This window comes from Orcinus orca, chromosome X, assembly GCF_937001465.1.
Source record: "Orcinus orca chromosome X, mOrcOrc1.1, whole genome shotgun sequence".
NCBI classification, from domain to species: domain Eukaryota; kingdom Metazoa; phylum Chordata; class Mammalia; order Artiodactyla; family Delphinidae; genus Orcinus; species Orcinus orca.
The window spans coordinates 112,485,942-112,508,410 of NC_064580.1; the positions used below are offsets into that span (position 1 = coordinate 112,485,942).

General features: G+C 48.7%; 1 protein-coding gene across 1 annotated transcript; it reads left to right on the top strand.

The window, feature by feature from the left end:
• Positions 1 to 4,465: 4,465 nt before the first annotated feature.
• On the top strand, positions 4,466 to 15,269 carry RAB33A (RAB33A, member RAS oncogene family). Its single transcript, XM_004280544.4, has 2 exons — positions 4,466 to 5,606; positions 14,682 to 15,269. Exons 1-2 carry the CDS (start codon positions 5,349 to 5,351, stop codon positions 15,135 to 15,137), a joined length of 714 nt encoding a protein of 237 aa, XP_004280592.1. The 5' UTR covers positions 4,466 to 5,348; the 3' UTR covers positions 15,138 to 15,269.
• The last annotated feature ends 7,200 nt before the right edge of the window (positions 15,270 to 22,469 follow it).

Consider the following 22,469-nt stretch of genomic DNA (forward strand, 5'->3'; position numbering starts at 1 on the left):
AGAAGCTGTGCGCATGCGCCTAGCTGTCCGAACACTTGGAAAGACCGCAGGCTGAGTTGCTTGCAAGTTTCTGCGGGTTGATGGTAACGCGTTCCGCTAAGCGAGCTCAAAAGCTGTCCAAGGAGGGACCGGTGGGGCCGCTTTGCCTGGCGGTTGTGGCCGGTGCTGCCGCTCTGTCGATGGCGGGAACCTGTAACGACACCTCACAAAGCGTGGCCCCAGCACCGCAGTTTGTTCTTCTGTTTTAGGCCACTATTTACTAGGTACTAAGCTTTCCGGGTTCTCTGGCTGTAGTCCACTTCCAGTATTTCCGTAGGTCCAGCCGGGGCATCTGGCTTCCCAGATTCGGAGTGGACTTCCGTCCTTACAAATTGCTGGCGCTTTCCCACCCAGCCCCTGTTTGCAGGACTAGTAGTCATTCCGCGCTCTCTTTCCCAAATCGCTTTTATATTGTGCAGTTCTGTGTCCTAGATGCTGTACGAGGGCTGCGGACAGTCTCCTGCTATTATGGCTTCCGTGCTTGAGAGCAGGATGCTGGCAAAAAGAGTTCGTTCTTCACAGACTTTCTGTGAGAGTATTCCTAAGCAGGATTTTAAGAGTTGTGGGAGGAGTACGGTGAGGGGCTGAGTGTAACTAGGTGTTTTGACTCTACCAAATGTAAGCTAAATAGGAAATAAATTATTGGCTGTATGCAAAACATAACATATGCCTATTTCAAAGTTTTGAGTTACATGTTCATTTAACAGGTATTTATTGAGCACTTGCCACTTGGACTGTGCTATTAAAGGAGCTCTGGGGGATATGAAAAGTATAGGAAGTGGTCACTGTCTAGTTGGGGAGATGACATATTACTGGTCATTTAAATAATAAATAATATCTGATGTAATGCAAGAGCAAGAGAAAATATGGGATGGAATAGCTAAGGAAGGACTTCATGTAAGAAGTGTTACTTGAGCTGTGTCTTGAAGGATGAGTAGTAAAATTCAAATAGTGGAGAAGAAGGAATGATATTTCAGATGGTGAATACTTTGGGACCAAAGGTAATATTTTCAGTGGTTAAGCACCATTGACTTTGCATCTGGTCTGCCCCAGGTTGAATCCTGGCTCTGCCACTTGGGCAAGTCACTTAACTTGTGCCTCACTTTCCTCTTTTACCAATCTCATAGGGTTGTTATGAAGGTTAAATGAGCTAATATTTGTAAAGTATCTTAGAGGAAGCACCATGCTGCTTGTAGGTATAAAACAAAACCCAGCACGTTTTCAGGGGACAATGGTAGAGAGTACATACTAGGAAGTAAGTAAGGACGGGTGAATATGGTGGGGCCAGATTTGAACAAGCAAAAGGGTTTGGCCCTAATATTGTAGGCGATGAAGATATTATCTTTAGTGGAATAGGGATAAAGAATGAAATTGCAAAGTTGTTTTAGGAAGTTTAACCCAGGAAGCAGTATTTATTGGGTGAACATGATCCAGGGTTCCCTTACTCATTAAGAATAGGTTAGGGCTTCCCTGGTGACGCAGTGGTTGAGAGTCCGCCTGCCGATGCAGGGGACACGGGTTCGTGCCCTGGTCCGGGAAGATCCCACATGCCACGGAGCGGCTGGACCCGTGAGCCATGGCCGCTGAGCCTGCGCGTCTGGAGCCTGTGCTCCGCAACGGGAGAGGCCACGGCAGTGAGAGGCCCGCGTACCGCAAAAAAAAAAAAAAAAAAAAAAAAGAATAGGTTAGTGTTCAGAAGTGCAGGTAGTAGTCGCCTTTTTTAAAAAAAACATTTTTTTATTTATTTTTATTTTTGGCTGCATTGGGTCTTCATTGTTGCGCGTGGGCTTTCTCTGGTTGCGGCTAGCAGGGGCTACTCTTTGTTGCAGTGTGCGGGCTTCTCATTGTGGTGGCCTCTCGTTGCAGAGCATGGGCTCTAGGTGTGCGGGCTTCAGTAGTTGTGGCACGTGGGCTCAGTAATTGTGGCTTGCAGGCTGTAGAGCGCAGGCTCAGTAGTTGTGGCACACGGGCTTAGTTGCTTTGCGGCATGTGGGATCTTCCTGGACCAGGGCTCAAACCTGTGTCCCTTGCATTGGCAGGTGGATTCTTAACCACTGCGCCACCAGGGAGGTCCCAGTAGTTGCCTTTTAAGCTAGGACTCTTTGGGGGGATAAATATTGAAAATATCAATTCCACAATAAGGTAAAAAATGATTTCTACTTATTTCATATTTTAAAGGTCTTGAAGACATTGAAATTTATTGCTATTTCTAAAAGCCAATAATAAACATGGATTGATTAAATACAAAGTTAATCATATCTGTTGGTGAAAGAAGCTTTGGAAAACACTATCAAAATCATGACGATCAGATACCTATGAAAACAACTGGGTGTATTTGAAAGACAGTCATTTAATGATGCACAATTAACATACAAAAAAGACATTGTACAGCACATTTATTTTTGCAATAGGTACAATGAAGTTTTCTTGTCCTCTTAATAAAAAATTATATTTTATCATTTTGGGTGGCAAAAGCAACTTACACATATTGAATAACTCCAAAAATATAAGTGAAATTTCCCCCAAATCTCACTCCACAGAGTATTTTATTAGGGCATGGGGCCCATTTTGATATACCACATTTCCAGAAATCAGTGTTTCTACCTTACAAATATAATGTGAACTCTCAGACTCAGTGACAAGTTTTTGCTGGGAGCATATGTCTAAATAATCTTATGTGGATGTAATATCTTTTTATATCTCCCAGAAAGTTAGCATTAATTATGGCTATGAATTAGCAAAGCTTCTTTTCACTCTTTTTTTTTTTCTTTTTTGGCTGTGTTGGGTCTTCGTTGCTGCACACGGGCTTTCTCTAGTTGCAGCGAGCAGGGGCTATTCTTCATTGCTGTGCGTGGGCTTCTCATTGCGGTGGCTTCTCTTGTTGTGGAGCACGGGCTCTAGGCGCGCGGGCTTCAGTAGTTGTACCACGCGGGCTCAGTAGTTGTGGCTTGCGGGCTCTAGAGCACAGGCTCGGTAGTTGTGGCGCACAGGCTTAGTTGCTCTGCGGCATGTGGGATCTTCCCGGCCTAGGGCTCGAACCTGTGTCCCCTGCATTGGCAGGCGGATTCTTAACCACTGCACCACCAGGGAAGCCCTTCTTTTCACTCTTACCTACTGGATATGCCTAATTAATAGTTACCTTTTTTAAAAGATAGCTACTCTTCTCTAGATAATGATCACCAGGAGCATTAGCTTCCAATTCAGAGGAGAATGATTTGGCAAACTATTATCTAGACATCAACCAATCAGAAACAAAATACTGTACAATGAGGATTACTATTCACACTGGACAATGATAATTGGTATTCATAATGATGACCTTCGATTAGCCAACTAAGATTAAATCCTTCTCGAGTTTTAATACTGAATCGTATAATCTAGGGTTTTAGAAATGGGTGACCCACATATATGCTAAAAGAGTTAGCTGTATATATATCTGCTAACTCAGCTTAAAAAGCTTCCTAACTAGAAGACCCCATTTTCCCAGCCATTTTGAGTAACTTGGACTTGGCTGAGCAGTCACATTCCGATTTGCTTACAGATCTATCACCGATGCACTGAATTGTTTTCCTCATAGTGGGAATGGATTTCGTCATACTTGTCTCTTCTGCAGCTCAGCCTCACACACAAATAAGATGGTAACTCACGTGTGCTGCTGGAATCCCTGACCTTGATGGCGTTAGCAAATAACGCATACGTCGGTGCTATTGGTATGTGTCAATATTACCTTAACTTATGAAATATGTGGGAGGAGGGATAAAGTCTTAAAAGCAAACATAAACGGGCACATTTTATTATATGTAAATTGTACCTCAGCAGAGTTGATTTCAAACAGATTCTGAACCTGCAAATCACTTTCGGCAGAGGGAATACTGGTCTTGACCAAGATGTGTGATGCTTATTAAGCCTTGGGAAGCTGCCCCCAACACTGTAAGAAAGTTCTGTTCATTTATCATCTTCCAAGCATAACCTAGGCTTCTGGCAAATTAGACCCAACCACTTTGTTCTACATTCAGTTACAGAGGGGTGAACGCTCCTAGGGGTTTATAATTCCTTTTGAAACTCCACCATTCTGGAAGGATTTATGATTATATGGAGGGCTCAGGAATGCAACACACTGTGAAGTTTATGCTATGTCCCACGATCCCTCCACCTGGACCTGTAATGGTTAGCCCCGGAAACAAAGTCCCCTTTTGCTGAAGCTGCCACCACCAGCTTCCCCCTTCTTCTACCCCATGTTCGGCCCTCTCCCGTGGCGGGCCTTCCCCATTGGCTAGACAAACACAACCGACTGCAGCAGCCAATGGGAGCCACTCTCCTGAACATTCAGAGGATGGGTGCTCGTGGTGTGATAAGGGAAGGTTGGCGCCTGGCACGCGCCCCCCTACATCTGACAAGTCTGTGACAGAAACACTAACTCCCCCTACACACGGACACCCGTGCCCCTGCCTACCTCTCGCAGCTGCGCGGTCCCCCATAACCCACAGCGTGTCTTGGCAGCGCCCTCCCCGGCTCCTTGGGGCGCGCGAGCGCACCTGCTTTCTCAATAAGACAGAGCATCGCTTTATCCTAAGGCTTGGGAGGGGGCTGCGGAGGCGCGGCGCAGCTGCCGGCCGCTTGGTGAAGGAGGTATCTCCGCCCCACCCCCCACCCCCGCCGAGTAGTGTCGCTCCGAGGCCGAGGTGCTCCAGAGATGCCTGAGGGTGCAGCTCTCTTTGTCCTCCCCAGCTGTGCCCGCTGACCTCGTGCGCTCCGAGAAAGTGGGGGTGGGGAGCCCGAAACCTATAAACCTATAAAATAAATGGGGGCAAGGAGAAAGGAAGACCATCCTGGGGTGGTGTGTGCGGCCCTCCCCACCCACCCTTTCCTCCCTAGGCTTCCTCCCTCCGGTGTGTCCCTGGAGTCCAGGCAGGGGAGGGTCTAGGCAAAGGTGCGGTGGCGGCCGCAGCGGCCTGGGGAGCGCGGTAGGATCGCACGCCCGAGCGTCCCGTCCCAGCGCACAGGCGCAAGGAGAACGCTTGCCCACTCTCCTCCATCTCTCCTCCCCTCCCTGGCTTTTGTGTCGCTGTCTCAGAGCTGCTAGGAGGGTGCGCTGGAGGAGGGGGGGCCTGGGGTGAGAGGCACCCCCTTCACGCGCGCGCGCGCACACGTTGCTGGCGCACGCACACACGCGCGGATACAGACACGCACACACACACACACACATATACACACGCACAAAGCTCGCTCGCCTCGAGCGCACTAACGTGGCCGTTTTCTTTGTGTGTAGCCCTCGAGGGGGGTTGGGGCCCGGGTCCGGTCCGGGGGAGATGGCGCAGCCCATCCTGGGCCATGGGAACTTGCAGCCCGCCTCGGCCGCTGGCCTGGCGTCCCTGGAGCTGGACTCGTCGCTGGACCAGTACGTGCAGATTCGCATCTTCAAAATCATCGTGATTGGGGACTCCAATGTGGGCAAGACCTGCCTGACCTTCCGCTTCTGCGGGGGGACCTTCCCGGACAAGACTGAGGCCACCATCGGCGTGGACTTCAGGGAGAAGACCGTGGAAATCGAGGGCGAGAAGATCAAGGTGATCCAGACGGTCAGGTCCGGGAAGGGAGGGATCTGGGAGGGGGCCTTGCCAGAGGCGTTGCTCTAGTGGTTGTAAATGTCCAGCGCGTGGCTGTGTCGCCGCTTGCTGAGCCCAAGACCCTCGGCACGTCCTTATCCCCTTCGCCTCTCTCAGTGGCCCAGTACCCACCTCACCCGTTTTCTGAGGGCAGGCGGGAGTGGCTGCATTCATGCCCTTTGCCCCTGCCTGACAGCTCCCACCAGGAAAAGCCTGTTTGATCCTATCCTTGACCCTGAGCCGGGAGCAGCGGCACCTGTGGGCAGAGCGCGGTATGAGGGATCTCCGTCCTGGTCTGTGGGATGGATCCCAAAGCGCTTTACACATCTTGAGGTCCCTTCTACCTCGTGGGTGCCAGTAGGTTGCAAAAACCTGCTTTGGCTAAGCCCCCAGGCCTTGCTGGGGTGGGGGGAGATGGAACTCCATAGAGAATGAAAGCTGCTTTATTTTAAATTACAAGTTATAATTAAGTTTAAGGCTGATTTGGAATAGGAGTGGTGTGGGGTGCTTCTGGCACAAAGCCATGAGCCCTTTTAAAGAAATTGAGACAGGGTTACCTGCCAACACTTCATAATAGATTAAACTAGTTCTTTTGGAAAGTACCCCTTAAATGATATCTTCTTTATTTGTCTGGGTACCTAATGCCCATTACTCATTCTGTGGGTATTGTCTTCAGCAGGCCTTTGTAAAAATGCAGAGCAACTTATCTGAGGGCTAAGGGAAGTGTCTTGGTGCCCCCCTCTCTTTAGTTTGTCAAGTAGGCTAAGTACAGATATTCTTGTCTGACCATTTGTGCTCACTTTTGGTTCAGAAAAGGTAGAAACTCGATAGGACAGTAATATTTCAATGTGCCGAGGATGGAGGGAGGGAGGACATGGCAAGGGCAGCTTCATGTGTCAGAGGAGCAGAGGGGGCAGGGTTATGGGCAGGAAAGCCACCTCAGAAGGCACTGGGCACTAAAGACCAACTTCTTTAGACCCACAGCTGGCCTTTTCTTAATTCTTTTTGTCTTTTAATTAATTAATTTTTGGCTGAGTTGAGGCTTCGTTGCTGCGTGCGGGCTTTCTCTAGTTGTGGCGAGCGGGGGCTACTCTTCCTTCAGTGCACAGGCTTCTTGTTGTGGTGGCCTCTCTTGTTGTGGAGCACCAGCTCTAGGTGCGTGGGCTTCAGTAGTTGTGGCACGTGGGCTCAGTAGTTGTGGCTCGCGGCCTCTAGAGCACAGGCTCAGCAGTTGTGGCGCATTTGGCTTAGTTGCTCTGCAGCACGTGGGATCCTCCCAGACCAGGGCTCGAACTCATGTACCCTGCATTGGCAGGCGAACTCTTAACCACTGTGCCACCAGGGAAGTCCCACAGCTGGCCTTTTCTTGAGCCTATGGTCGGACACTGTCGGGTGAAGGCAACCCTCCCTCCTGCTGGGTAAACAGCCCCAGTGACCACAGGGCCTCTCTTCTGAGTGATGTGGAGAGAAGGACTGAGTAACTGAGGAGAATGATGAAATGCTCTAAACTGTACAAGGTTCCTGACTCCTTCATTATTAAAATGAATGTGTTTTAAAACGGCTTCAGAGACCAGGCCAAGGCACTAGATGTCAGGAAGATGGGCAGCTCAGTATTGGTAAGGGAGGCTCTTGAAAACAACTGAGACCCAGGATCAGGAAGACAGGGCACTGTTTGGAAATAATGATCTTTTTTGCCCCTCGCATTTTGGAGGGAATTGCTACATTTGCTTTTAAAAGTCAAAGTAGGTCTCTGTCTCCATCCTTTCCTAGGGCTCTTATGTCAATATCTGCTTGGCTAGGACTTCTTTAATGTAACATTGTAAGACTCTGGCATTTCTAAAACATGCCTTTTAAAATCCCAACTAGAAATGTACTTATGGATGTGCTCTTAAACCCTCAAAACCTTTTGAATTTAATGCTATCGCTTGTTTAAAATCGTGTCACATTGAGCCAACGAGTCCTCTGGATTTAAGAGAGGGGGAAATAAGTCCCCTTGAAATTTAGATGGAGGAAAAGGAAGCGTTTGGGAGTCTAGGGAAGGAGAACAGGGGGAGAGGAGAGGAGGAAGCCAGAAAGTGGGAGGTGAAAACGAGTGGAAGAGGGTCACTACCCAATGGCCTTGGGGAAATTTTGCAAAGATTCCTTCCCTTCTAACACCCAGTACTTGATCAAACTGGATTTTACAGTCTCTGCCAAAGATTCCGGACTTTTTCCCAGAGGGCAGAGCCTGTGACAATGTGACTCACTAGAAACAGAGCCCAGCACAGCACCACGTGCAGATAAGTGCTTAACACAGGCTTTTTTGGGAAGATGATATTTTCAAGAGGGCAAAACCTTGTGACACTGCTCGTGGAGGAGCCCTCTGAGTGCAGATTCTGAAGGAGCTCAGGGTGGGGTGTGGGAGCAGCGGGATGGGGACCCTGCCTCTGGCAAAGCTGCTGCAAGCTCAGGGCCCAAGCCAGCAGGCGAGACCAGCATGTCCTTGGGGAGATGGCAGAGAATGGCAGCTAGCAAATGAGCTCCATAGGAGATGATTTTGCCCCATACTCCGGCTGGCCTGAAGTTTCTCAAGGAACAGGTACCAAAATCACACTAGGAGGTGACTGCCTTTGGGGAAGAGAGAAAAGTCCCCAGGCTGAGGTGGCCCTAGACCACAGCCAGCAAGAGAAGGCTGTCAGGCTCTAAAATGCCAGTGCTCACAGGAGAGTGGCAGAGAGGTCTCAGCAAGCTCTTCTCTCAGTTCAAGAGTAGGGTGTGGCCTCTCCGGGGCTGCCCCCCTGTGTCCCAGGGTAGCACATACTGTCAACCCCTGCAGGGGGACGACTAATTTAGCGTATTTGGGGCTACTGTCTTAATTACCAGGGCCATCCCTAGGGCCTTGAAGCCCCATTTGGTGTCTCCAATCAATGTGTCCCCCATGCCCTCACAAGATTTATAATCCAGTATTTCCTGGTTCACAAGAACATCAAGAAAAGCCTACAATAATCATAATAACAACAACAAGTTCTATTTATTGAAGAAACAAAGAGCACAGGCTAGGCGCTTCCCATGCACTATCTTATTTGGTCTTCTCAGCAACCCTATGAAATTAGGACTATTATTACCATTCTTGTTTTAGAGATAAGGAGACCAAAGTTAGAGAGATTAAATAATTTGCCCCAAGGCACGTGGATCTGAGCTTCAGTCTTTGACTCTTGAGCCCAAGCACTTTGCCATCTCACTATCCTGCCTTCCCCGTGACAGGGCCAGGATTTCAACCTAGATTCCGAGCTCATGCTCTTTCCTACTGCTCTCTCCTCTAGCGGGGCAGTATCTGGCTGGGGGGCATTGTGTTCAGGGGGAGGTGGCATGCCGGGCAACCAGCCTTATGGTCTCTTCTAGGCCAGGGGTCCAGGGTTTCAGCCCCAGAACCCAGGAGCCTTCAAGATGTCACCTTTGGCTGCACCCCAGACGTCGAGCCGAGTACCTGGGTTTTACTTTTTGCACCTTGACTGTCTCACCTTGGGTATGAGAATCAGAGGATGTTCAGAGACGGAAGAGACCTTAGGGCATCTCTAATCCGACTTCCTTGTCTTACAGAGAGGAAACTGAGGCTCAGAGAGGGAACGTGTTTGCTTGAGATCACCCAGGGCCCGGCCTACAACTCAGGTCTCCTAATTCCCTTTTTGCTGCTCTTTCCACACACCATGCTGCCTGGCTTAGAAGAGCATGTAAATCCCCACTCTGGGCCAGCCTCATCGTCCATCCAACCCACAAAGTTACCTGTGACAGGGACACGGTGAGACATCATATGGGAAAGCTGACAGTCCTCCCTGACATCAGCCTAGGAAGGATGGAGGCCTCCCCCAATCCCCAAAGGCAGGGTGGAGCTTCCCTTAATGACCATTAAGTGTCTGTCACCTTACAGGTTTAGCTAAATCATATTGCACCTGTCTCAGTCTAAAAGCATTGGAAAATGCCGACTGGGGCGTGTGTTTGGGGGTGGGCAGGTAGTAGAGGGGAGGCTTAGTTCTAATTTTTGAGCCATTCCTTGTAAATTTTCATGCAAGCACCCCCTGCTATCCAGTTGGGTTCCTCCTATAGCCTGGGCAACCCTCTGCCCCAGCACTCCAGAACAGGCATGCTCGCTGCAGGACGGCCGAGGCTGTGGGCAGGTGCTGTTCAGGATCGTGGATTTCTCTTCCTCCACTGATCACTTGGAAAAACACCTTCGTGTGCTACATTACCGAGTGGCTGAGCTAAGCGTTCCCTCGGAAGCTGCCCGCAGTCAGAATGACGTCATGTCTTCCTTAGGGCTTCTGAGCTTCCATCTTCTGCCAGTTAGCTGAATGGTTAATTATCCAGCAGTTTTGTCGTTTCTCTGTCTCCCTTGCTGCCTCTCTTGCTGTGGGTGAGTTTCTCTTTGTTGTCATCCTTTGCCATTCTCTGTGTCAGCCTGGTGTGTGAACGTGGTGTATCTTAGACGCAGATGGGGCAGCCAGCTAGCTGAAGAAAGATTTATCTTAAACTTTTCCCGTCATCCACTCGGGCATCCTCCAAAGGTTACAGATGTATTTTCTCTCTCTTTCCACTTCTACCCCCCCTCCACCAGCCTCCAACAAAAGGACATTCATGCCTCATCTGTAGAAAGACGCCAGATATGTTCCCTAGGGATAAGAAATACCCATGTCAGCTAAGAGCACGTGCAGGGGTGAGGAACTTGCCGAAGCTTGCTCAGGCAGCGGTAGCCCCAGGAAAATGGTTTACAAGGCTAGATTTATCTTTGGCAGCTCCCCACCCTGTGCCCCTTGACTCTCCAGAGTCCCTGTCACTTTGGGCCTGCCCCCAGCCACCCATGGCTTGTTGCTGGCCTTCCTCTCTCTTCCCCCTCCCCACTGACTGCGTTTGCCTTGGCTCGATCTCATCCTCAAGAAGCCAAGCTTGGACTTCCCTGGCGGGCCAGTGGTTGAGACTCCGCGCTTCCAATGCAGGGGACACAGGTTCAATCCCTGGTCGGGGCAGTAGGATCCCATATGCTGTGTGGCGCAGCCAAGAAAAGAAGCCAAGCTTTCTGCGCTTTCCAGGACGAGAACCAACGGATCCAAGGAGCAGTGCTACCAGGACACGGCTCATGGGCCCTCTGAGACAATGGCAACAGCTAATATTTGCAGAGCACTTTATATTGTGCAAAAGCTCTTCCTCGCATGTTATTTCATTTGGCTGGTCATTGACTCAGCTAGAAAGCTGAGGGGCTAGAACCCGGCTTTCCCAATTCCACATCTACTGCTGCGTTTCCAACAGCGCCAGCCCAATTAGCTGTCTGGCCAGACCTGATGGTGGTAGTCTCAGGCCAGGGGCGAAGGGGGAGTGTATTAGGCACTGTGTCCTGTACTTACAAGGAATGCTAATCCTCACAGCATCCCTACCAGATTGCTGTGTTTATCCTTAGTTTCCAGAGGAGGACACTGAAGATAAAGTAACTTGACTGAGGACACCTAACTAGTGGGACATGATTGGGTTGAGATTTGCACCCTAGTTGGTTTGACTCCACTATACCCCACTGGCCTTTGGAGAGAAAAGAGGATCCTGGGGGCATGTGTGTGGCTAAGGGGCAGGCGTCAGGTGCAGTGCCCACAGGAAGGGAGGACTGGGTGAGGGAGTGCCAGCTGCCAAAGGGAGAGGAGATGCTTTCATTGTCCAACAGAGGCCAGGGGCTTATGAGGATGCTGAGAAGGACAGGGACACTAAACCCAGAAACAAAATGAAGTCAGTCATGTTCCAGCGAGCCTGACTGCCGTGCTGTCCCTTTTTGATGGCTCTTGAGGCCACAGCATTGGCTCTTCTGATTCTCTGCTGTGAGCAGCCTGCTTCCTGGCTCCCCTCTCACCACAGACAGGGGTGCAAAGAACTTGGGGTGGGGTTTCTAAAGAACTGGAATGAGAGCAGTAGTTGAAATTCCGAGCCTCTGAATAAAAGCTCCAAGGCTCCCCAGGCACTGGAAAGGCAAAGGAGGTCTCCAGCAGAGAGGGCCCTCCCTGCAGTTCTGGCAGCTGGGGTGGCGTGCACAATTCTGAAGCCACAGAAAAGCCAAACAGCCAAACTACTCAGCCCCAAACACCTCATACACTCCCACCCACGTTCCTGCTAGTGGCAGGTATTTTTAGAGCCCTGAGCTCATGGTGTTAAAGCATCTGCCGCATGCCTGAGGGCTGGTAGGCATTCAGCCTTACTCAGAGGCAAGAGTTACGACTAGACTACCGGAGGGTGGGGGTGGGAGCCAAGTGGTAATGATATTCTCGCAGTATACCTGCCCTCTTCCCACTGACCTCCATTCCTTTCCTGGCCTGCTCTCCTCTTTCTTCCTGCTCAGAGCACCAGAGAGGTGGAAGAAATGAAAATCTCTTCTGTCTCTGCTTGCCGAAGCAAATCAGCCTTTGAGGACTTACGTTTTTCTGGGTAACCAAAGTCGAATGTTGTCTCCGAAATCACCTTGGCAGATACCTAGGATGCCAGACAGTAGTTTTGCTGGCTCAGGCCAATACTGCTTTTTGATCACAACGACGATATTGATGACAAGCATGATGACGAGTGATCTGATGCAGAAAAAGACTGCTTACAGTCTAGCTGGAGGGATGCCAAGAACACTGATGAAACTACTAGAGAACAAATAAATATATTCTAAATGGTGTGGTGCAGACTCAAAGTGCGATAGGAATGCCTAAGGAAAGAGAATTGAAGAAAAGTTGGAGAAGGTTTTAGGAAGAAGGTGCAGTGTGAGCCGAGCCTGGAAGAATGGGTGAGATTTGGATAGAGCAATGAGGGGGCAACCACTTCTGCAGGGGAAGCTGGACTAGCAGGACCAAAGGGACAGAGGAGAGAATGAAGCAGGTGCAGCTGAGTAGTTGGAAACCAGGTTGGGTGGGGTCCAATTATGGCAGACAAATGTTTCCATTTTGATGCCACATGCAGTAGAGGGCTATCGGAATTGGCTGAAGCGGAGAATAACGTGCTGATACAAGCAGGGATTTAGGAAGGCTAGTTTGAGAGCAGTATGCAAGAGGCACTGGAGTGGAGACGTCTAGAGTCCAAAAGACTTTGCTGTAATCCGGGAGTGAGGAGAGGAGAGTCTGACCAAGAGACATGGAAATCTAAATAGGAGAAGGAGATGAATTCGAATGTCATGCCAAAGGAACATGGCGGCCATCTCCATTGAGGAGATGAAGGGAAGCCTGGACAATGAAAACTGATGTTCACAATGATGACTCTGGGGCCCTGTAAGATCTTCATTCGGCAAAGAGATTCAATTATATTTACTAGATTATACTTACTGACTGCTAACTCCAAATAAAGGCTATACTTCGCTTTAAGAACCATAGTAGTCAATTAGTGACCATAATCGCATTTTCTTTCATAACTGAGAATTGTATAAGGCCTTGGGGCCGTCGTTCTCAGCATGATTTCTCTTGTCCAAGACTTTGGATGTATAACAGGAAATAGATTGGGCTGAATGTGTTTAGACTCCAGAGTATCCCCTGGGAGTTGTATCTTTACATATGTTATTCATTATCCCAAAAGCTGAGATGCAGAAGAAAAATCCAGTGAGCTAAATTACCTTTTACATAACAAAGAAGTGAACTTAAAATCAATTGAGCCACATGGTGAGATTTTAACACTAACTTTGTTTGCTTTAAAAAGTCATGAAAAAAAAAAAACAAACAAAACAAAAAAAAACAAAGTGATGTATGCATGAAGTAGAAAATTTGGAAAATACAAAAAAAAAGAAGAAAGTAAATATCACCTAAGTTCCACTGTTCATAAATAACCATTAATGTCCTCGCATATACACTTCCAGTCTTTCCTATGCATTTGTCTATGTTTAATTTTTTAAAAAAAAATTGGGACCATAGCATATGAAAAATTTTGTTTCCTACTTTTTTCACTTACTTATATTTTATGAGCATTTTCTACACCATTTATTCTATGAAGAGGTTATTTTAATGGCTGCATAATAGCCCATTGTATAGATATATATTGGGTTGGCCAAAAAGTTCATTCAGGTTTTTCATAACATCGTATGGAAAACCCCAAACAAAATTTTTTGCCAACCCAATACATACATTTTAGCTGCTCCTCTCCTAGGAGGTTGTTTCCTGTTTTTTTTTGCGGTATCCGGGGCTCTCACTGTTGTGGCCTCTCCCGTTGCGGAACACAGGCTCCGGATGCGCAGGCTCAGCGGCCATGGCTCACGGGCCCAGCCGCTCCACGGCATGTGGGATCTTCCCGGACCGGGGCACGAACCCGTGTCCCCTGCACCGGCAGGTGGACTCTCAACCACTGCGCCACCAGGGAAGTCCTGTTTTTTTTTTTTAAGTGATTAAGATCTTTGCGCAGAATTTTGACCACATATCTCTTTCTTTTCTTTTTTTGCTCCCCCCCCCCGTTTTATTGAGATATAATTGACGCACATCACTGTATAAGGTTAAGGTGTGCAGCATAATGGTTTGAGTTACCTATATTGTGAAATAATTACCACAGTAAGTTTAGTGAGCACGCATCATATCATACAGATACAATAAAAAGAAAAAGCAAAAAAAAGAAAAAGTTTTTCCTTGTGATGAGAATTCTTACGATTTATTCTCTTAACAACTTTCATATATATTATACAGCAGTGGTAACTATGGTCATCATGCTGTATATTATATCCCAAGTACTTATTTACGTTATCTGCTATTTCTTTTGTATAGATTTCTGGAAGTGGGATTCTAGGCTCTAAGAGTTTTGTACATTTTTAAGGTTTTTGACAATATTGCCACATTGCCCTCCAGGAAAGTTGACCAATTTACATTCCAGTTTTTCAACTAAAAACCTTAAGACTTAATAAACCCTGAAAGAAACTTCTCTCTATATGTTGATAAGTCCATTCTGCCAATTTGTCAAAGAACCACTTCCTGTGTCAGGGCTTGTCACCTCATTTTTATAATGTCACAGAACCATGTTTTCTCCTATCTGTTCATGTTTCGCTTTCTGACTCCAAATACGGGTCTTTGTATCTTCCAGGTTCAGGTGTGGGACACCGCCGGTCAGGAACGCTTCCGAAAAAGCATGGTCGAGCATTACTACCGCAATGTGCATGCCGTGGTCTTTGTCTATGACGTCACCAAGATGACATCCTTCACCAACCTCAAAATGTGGATCCAAGAATGCAATGGGCATGCCGTGCCTCCACTAGTCCCGAAAGTGCTTGTGGGCAACAAGTGTGACTTGAGGGAACAGATCCAGGTGCCCTCCAACTTAGCCCTGAAATTTGCCGATGCCCATAACATGCTCTTATTTGAGACATCGGCCAAGGACCCCAAAGAGAGCCAGAACGTGGAGTCAATTTTCATGTGCCTGGCTTGCCGATTGAAGGCTCAGAAATCCCTGCTCTATCGTGATGCTGAGAGGCAGCAGGGGAAGGTGCAGAAACTGGAGTTCCCACAGGAAGCTAACAGTAAAACTTCCTGTCCCTGTTGAAACCAAATGGTGTAAATACAAGAGCAATTATCACTGGAGGTTTTTTTCTTTCCCTTTTTTCCGTGCCTGTGTAACACTGACACCTGCTTGTTTCCATACAAATTGATATTAAAATAAAATTTGTATAGATTATCATATGCCTTCATGTCTTGCTTTCCTCCAAGAAGACATTTCTGATTGTGATGAGTAGAAGAGGCAGCTCGCCCTGCTAGAGAGGCACACTCCCTACCAGCCTTCTACGCTGCCTGAAATGCTCATCCTTTGAGTCACTTCTTCAGGACTAATTCATTCTCTCACATGATGTCATCAGTGGGCAGAAACACCTGGAGGGGGTGGAATACAGGACAGATATGTGGTTCTAGAGAGCCAGTGCAGGCAGAGGGATAGAGAAGTTTTGAAAGGAGACATTGACTCATCATTATTTCCTAGGGTCCTTGGATGTCGAGAGTAGGCTGCTCTCTTCTTATTTCCCAAAATTTAAACATAAAAATATAGGTTGCCCAACAGGCCCAGTTCCTTCCAATGCTGTTAGCTCCTGCTTCCCCATTTTTCACCAAGCAGCCCTTGATACCAGAAGTATTTCTTTCCCCCTGCCCTTTCTTGAAGAGGGCAGGGTTCAAGCTAACATAGGTGTATGATGCCCCCAGATCTTTGTTGGAAGAAATGTAACAGGAGGATTCATCCCCTACGTTCCAAGACCCTCTGATTTAGTTGTGAGAACAATGTACACACTGAAACTACTTGGGAACAAAAATTAGACAAGAATATTACCAAGTGCAAGACTGTGCTATGGAAATTGAGAGCATCATATACTCAACATCAGGGAGGAGTCACCAAAAACGTCATTGAACTTATTTTGGTTGTTGAATAAAGTGTAATATTTGGATTGGTAAAGAGGAGGGGAGTGGGCAAAAGTAGGGAGGCAGGAATGACCCTGGGGCTTGAGCAAGAGCACAGCTAGGAGTCTGGCCCACTGACAGCTGAGCAGCCCACACCTCAGGCAGGACAGTTTATTGCTTTCTGAGCCAGTGGGAACTTCTGGTGGCTCTCCCGCAGAAGTCCTGTAGGTATTTCTTGTACATCTGGCCCTATGGATGTGAAGGCTCCTTGTCCAATGGTTAAAGAAATTAAAAGTGGCTCTGAAGGCGTATCTATCGTACAACAGCCCCAGGTAGATTTCTTTGCTTGGGGGTGCTCCTAAAGGCAGCCCTCTTGTTGGAAGCCCAAGAGGAGGGGAGGGGGTCCCAGACAGATAGCCCCTGAGCCTCTGATAGGCAAACGCAGCTCTGGCCCTGCCCCTGACAGCAAAGGGTAACAGATGTGCTTCCCACCCAAACAGCCTGTCTGCTTCTGCGTCCCTCACTGACTACTTCCCCACCCAACCCCACTCCCGTCTGGTCTCAGCCTCGGCCCAGCCGCCAGTCTGGTTCTCATCACTTTGTTTCTGCCTGGATCCTGGCTTTTGGAGTCTTCCTAGTACCCCCATTAAGGCTGTGTTTGCTGACCGGTTGTCCCCACCCAACGTCCTGCCCCCGACTCTCACCCGAGGGGCTGGGGTCCTGTTGTCTATTGGTGAACTGCCCGCTGAAGCCCCTGTTGCTGTGCTTCTCCCCGATGGAATACCCCAGGACCTTGTCTCAGACTTCAGATGCCGACTTCTTGCCCAGGATATGGATTACCGTTGTGGCATCTTTTGGCTCTTGTGACCTGGCTGCAGGGCCGGGCCACCTCTCAGTGGCTGCGGGGGCACTTGTCCATCCTAATGGATGCATTTTAGTCTGGGTCCCGGCCCGTCTTGGTCACGCTCCTTTCTGCTTTAACAGGATCAAGATGACAACATTCCAAGTCCACTGACCAGGATTGCCTCTGACACCTTTCAGGCATTCAACAAACGTTTACTGAGCACCTACTGTGTGCCATTGTTCTAGGCCCCGGGGATACATAGGTGAACAAAATAAAATCCTACTCTCATAAAGGAGACAGACACTAAACAAGAAATGAGATCGTTTGAGAGAGTGATAAGGACTCTAAGGGCCATAAAATGGGGTAAATGGACAGAAAGTGAGGGAGGTGGGGGGAGGGCAACATATTAGATAGAGTGGTCACAAGAGGCATCTTTGAAGAGAGAACATCTGAGCTGAAACCTAAATGAAAGAAAGCAACCAGCTGTGAGGGAAAAGAACCCCAAGCAGAGGAAACAGCAGATACCAAGGCCCTGAGGCAGGGGTAAGGTTGGTGCATTTGAGGAACAGAAAGGGGGCTGGTGGGGCTGAGCAAGCAGGGAGGAGAATGTCGGTTTATTTAAGTGCAGTGGGAAGCCAGTGGAAGGTCTTAGCATCATCTAGATTCAGTAACCTTTGGGAAGATTCAGCAGGTTTACTGACTGGCAAGAGGGAAAAGCCTCCAGTTTTCTTAGCTCCTCTGAGAGGAATAGGCAGCCTTCCTGGGTGTGTGGGCCTCAGGGCTGTCCCTTCCACGCTGGCTGGTCCCCACCTTAAAATCCAGACTTGAAAACTGCCCCCAGACAATTATCTTTTGGTAATTAGTACCGCCAAGGCTCTGGTAGTTTTGCTGCTCAAAGCAGGCACTCACCAATCCTACCTGCCTGTATCTTCTGCAGCTCACCTGCCCAATCCCGTCCCTTCCTGTAGGATGACATTGCTCTCGCTCAGGCACCTGGGGACAGCCAAGAAGTCAGGGGGTTCCCCACTGTGGCCCCAGGAATCCTGAGAAGCTCTGGGCTCCATCCAGTCTCCCAGCCCCAGAACTTCCTGCTGGCAGCAGCAGGGTGGCGTGGTGGCGCCCAGGCCTCCCACAGACTGAGCAAGAGGACCTGGGAATGGGCTGTTCCCAGAGTGCACACTGAGGAAGGGGACTCAGGAGGCCAGAGAACGGTGACACTCTTGTTGCTGTGAGGGTGGTGAGGAGCGGGGGGCTTCAAGAGACGCAGGCTCCTCATTCAGCCTCAGTAAAGCTCTGCAACGATCCATGATGGCCAGTATCTCCCCTCTACAGCCCCCTTTTACTTTCCAGACCTGTACCCTTGAGTGTTCAACAGAGACAGGACCTGGAGAAATAACTACGAACATTTCAATGCCTAGTGGACACCAGACCCTGTGCTAAAACACTTTATATTTTTTCACTAGCTCATTTAATTTTCCTTCAACCCTGTGAGGTAGGGATAATACCTTCCATTTTACTGATAAGAATATGGGTGCTGACCTGTCCAAGGTAGTAAGTGGTGAAGGGAAATTTGTCTTACTTCAAGTCTAGGCTCTTTCTATGATACTATACTGTCTTTCCAGCTGGTTCCAAGCTCCAGGATTTCTCCCCTTGCAGGGATTGTGGGTTTACTCCAACCAGTCCCCCTGATCCACAGAGGCTTGACCGGGAGGCCACTCAATATCTGAGAGGCCAGACGGGGACATTCATCCCTGGATGGGACACCCCTAACCACATCCTCCAGGAAACCCAAGTGGCTGACAGAAGAAGTGTCAGCTCCGGGCCAAAGGAGTCCCCGAGATGTCCTTGGCTTGGACGATAGCTAGGAACCACACAGCCGGCCGGACTCCGCAGCTCAGCCTTTGGGGCCTGCAGGATCCTGTTACTGGGACCCCCAGCACCACCCTTCCCCCAATATCGGAGCATTTGCTCAGGCCCCCGATTCAGCCTGAGGACTGGCTCTGGCTGAGTTCAGTGTGGCTGAGAACTGCCTCCGCAGGGTCCTTCAGTCAGAGAGACCAAGACCAAATGCTTCTCTGAGCACCGCCACCTGGAGCGGTGCTGGGGAGGGAGACCCAGGCCGGAATAGCTGGAGAAGCCCACCCCCCAAGTGTAGCTGACTGCAGCCCACCCTGTGTGCATGCGGGGCGGGGATGGAGGGCTTGGAGACGTGCTGAGAGCTCCCTGGAAAGCAAGGCTTAGCTTCTCCTGCAACTTTGAGTGGCAGATGCAGAGAGGGGTCAGTGATTATTCTGTTATAGCATCTGAGGGGACAGAGTTGCTGCCTTAACTTATAGAGACCTCCCTCCACCCACCATCCCTCATCCCCTCACTGGGAGGGGCCTTGCTCCCTCTGGAAGGGCTGGCCTAGGCCCCACTGGTTTCACACCTAGTTCTGACTCCATGACTGTCCATGTCCCTAAGGGCTGGAGCTGCAGCAGCAAGACTGAGATAGGAATGCCAGAGATTGCCCTAGATTAGCAGTTCCGAAACGCTGGTTCACATCTGACTGAATGAAATCCGTTGGCACCGTGTTAAAGTATAGATTCCTGGGGCACCACCCTGGACATTCTGATCTACTAGATCTGGGGGCAAGGCCCAGGAATTTATTTTTTTTAAATATCCATAGTTGATTCTGACGTGCCTCCAGGTCTTTCTCTCTCCCCCGCCACCCCCAGGCTTCTTGATAAACCCTAAGATCTGCAACTACCTTTCCTGAGCCACGCCTTCAAAATTAGTGGTCTAGTTAACATGGAATCCAGCCTGGTGAGGTGGATCCTTTCCTAGGATAAATGAAACTGTTCCAGTCATACCAAACGTCCTTGGGCTGGGCGTCTGAAACTAGTAGGCAAGAGCCTCTTACCCATGAGAGGCCAATGAAGAACTAATTCGGAGCTCTGCACTATGAGGACCACTCTGGACGCAAGGTTGATAATTCAATAGAAATTGCATGTCTGTTGTGCGCCCTCTGCTGGTAAAATTAGTGAAGGCTGGAAAGTGTTTACCGGTAGTTTCTTTTTTCTTTTTTTTTTTTTAAACATCTTTATTGGAGTATAATTGCTTTACAATGGTGTGTTAGTTTCTGCTGTATAACAAAGTGAGTCAGGGAAGCAGCTGCATAGCACAGGGAGATCAGCTCAGTGCTTTGTGACCACCTGGGGGGGGGGAGGAGATATGGAGGGTGGGAGGGAGGGAGACGCAAGAGGGAAGAGATATGGGGACATATGTATATGTATACCGGTAGTTTTTCTAATGGGTGCTGACCATGTCCTGGCAAGGAAGCCCATACAGAAGGAGCTAATCCTGGTCCCAGTTTGGGCACTTAAGACACTGGGAACTAGAAAGGTTACTAATTAAAAAAATATTGAGGTGGACTTCCCTGGTGGCACAGTGGTTAAGAATCCGCCTGCCAATGCAGGGGACACGGGTTCGAGCCCTGGTCTGGGAAGATCCCACATGCCGTGGAGCAACTAAGCCTGTGCGCAACAACTACTGAGCCTGCGCTCTAGAGCCCGCGAGCCACAGCTACTGAAGCCCATGCGCCTAGAGCCCGTGCTCTGCAACAAGAGAAGCCACTGCAATGAGAAGCCCACACACCGCAACAAAGCCTGCTCGCCGCAACTAGAGAGAGCCTGCGTGCAGCAACGAAGACCCAACGCAGCCAAATAAATAAATAATTTTAAAAAAATATTGAAGTGTAATTGATATATAAAAACAACATATTGACTTTATACAATTTGATGAGTTTGGACATATGCACACACCCCGTGAAATCATCATCACAGTCAAGGTAATAAACATATCCATCACCTCCAAAAGTTTCTTTGTGCTTCACGCTTTTGTGTCAAGAACACTTAAAATTTGTTAAGAGGGTGGATGTCATGTTAATGGTTACTCTTATAAGTAAGCTACCTTCACTAAATCACTGGGGCTTAACTCTCCTAAGGGAAATCTGTGACCCCTGGTGAGAACTATGAGCCTGGCAGCGGAGAGGGAGGGGAGACATTGAGAAGCACCTCACCTGTCCAGGAAGATAGATTTTGAATCTATCCAAGGGAAGTAACCCTGGGAGCCTTAAGAGAGACCCCTGGGGTCACAGGGCGAGTCCCCTAAACCATGACACAGTTGAAGTAGACAGAAATGGATTTCATGACCTGAGCTGACTCTGTGGTTGGTCCTTAGTCTCTTCTCCAGTATTGTGACTGGCCGCGTTTAACCTTTTTTTTTTTTTAACATCTTTATTGGAGTATAATTGCTTTACAATGGTGTGTTAGTTTCTGCTTTATCGCGTTTAATCTTAAAGTATTGGAGGAAGCGTCAGGTAAAAGCACGGATAGGAAACCTGGCTTATCTGATCCTTACTCACCAATTCCAGGTGGAAACCTCGATGCTTCAGATAAAGGGGAAGTACACAGGTATAGTGGTCCTGCCTATCCTTCCAGGGGGATCATTCCATGGGAAGGATGATATCAGATCTAGCCTAATTTTCAATCTCTATACCTCCAACTCAAATAATGACAATTATTAATGGCAGCTAATCTTTATTGTTTACTCTGCACTGCTAAATACTCGGTTATGTGCTTAACATGGACTATCATGCTTGATCTTCACAGTAAACTCTGAGGCACAGAATGATCAAAGCAACTTGCCCAAACTCACACTGTTGCCCAGGGTCAGAGCAGGGGCTAACCCAGGTCTGTCTAACTGCGGAGCCAGAACCACAACGCTAACTTCTCTTATCTCTATTTCTTTCTTCTTTTTTTTTTTTTTTGCGGTAGGCGGGCTTCTCACTGATGTGGCCTCTCCTGTTGCGGAGCACAGGCTCCGGACGCGCAGGCCTAGCGGCCGTGGCTCACGGCCCCAGCCACTCCGCGGCATGTGGGATCTTCCCGGACCGGGGCACGAACCCGTGTCCCCTGCATCGGCAGGCGGACTCTCAACCACTGAGCCACCAGGGAAGCCCTCTTACCTCTATTTCTTTCAAGCCTGGAAGGAAGCTGTGCTCCTGGGCCTGAGACTAATGGCTCTACTCCTGCTGCATTCAGGACTAAGTAGTAGATTAGTTGGGAGTTGATCCTAGATGCCAGGGCTTGATCTGGTGAAATCCCTCTTAGCCCAGGGGTAGGTCCAGAACCTGGGAGTAGGGGCTGAGTAGGTACCTGAGGATTGAACTGTCCTCCTAGGAAGAGAGGGCAGGGCAGGGGGATGGAAAGGCTAGGAATGGGCTGGCTCTAACAGTTGGAACTTTAAAAAAGAGATACTTTAGGAGAGCTTCTTGCACCATTTGAGAGATGGGAAGAAATTACTTTCATGAACCTTTCCAGTTCTCCATTCATATGGACAACATCAAGAATAGTGTGATTGTGCGCTAGCTTTTTTCGATGGCCGTACGCATTTTAAGCCAGCTATGAAGATAATGACGTTTTAGGCCTTTGGATAAGGGTTGCTTCCTTGTCTGCAGATCAGAAGTCTGCTTTGAAATTGTGCAGATCTTCCACTAGAGAAAATGTTCAGATTTGACCAAAGCTGGGGCAGGGAGGATGGTGCTTCCGAGTCAGTACTTCCTGATACCATTTTATTTTCAGAATAAGTAACCTGTTTGTTCTTCTG

What these genes read in the sequence shown, in the direction of transcription:
- RAB33A (XM_004280544.4), top strand. Translation starts at nt 5,349, where the DNA reads ATGGCGCAGCCCATCCTGGGCCATGGGAACTTGCAGCCCGCCTCGGCC. An exon ending in TCGAGGGCGAGAAGATCAAG is followed by an intron (nt 5,607 to 14,681) that starts GTGATCCAGACG and finishes TGTATCTTCCAG; the next exon opens with GTTCAGGTGTGGGACACCGC.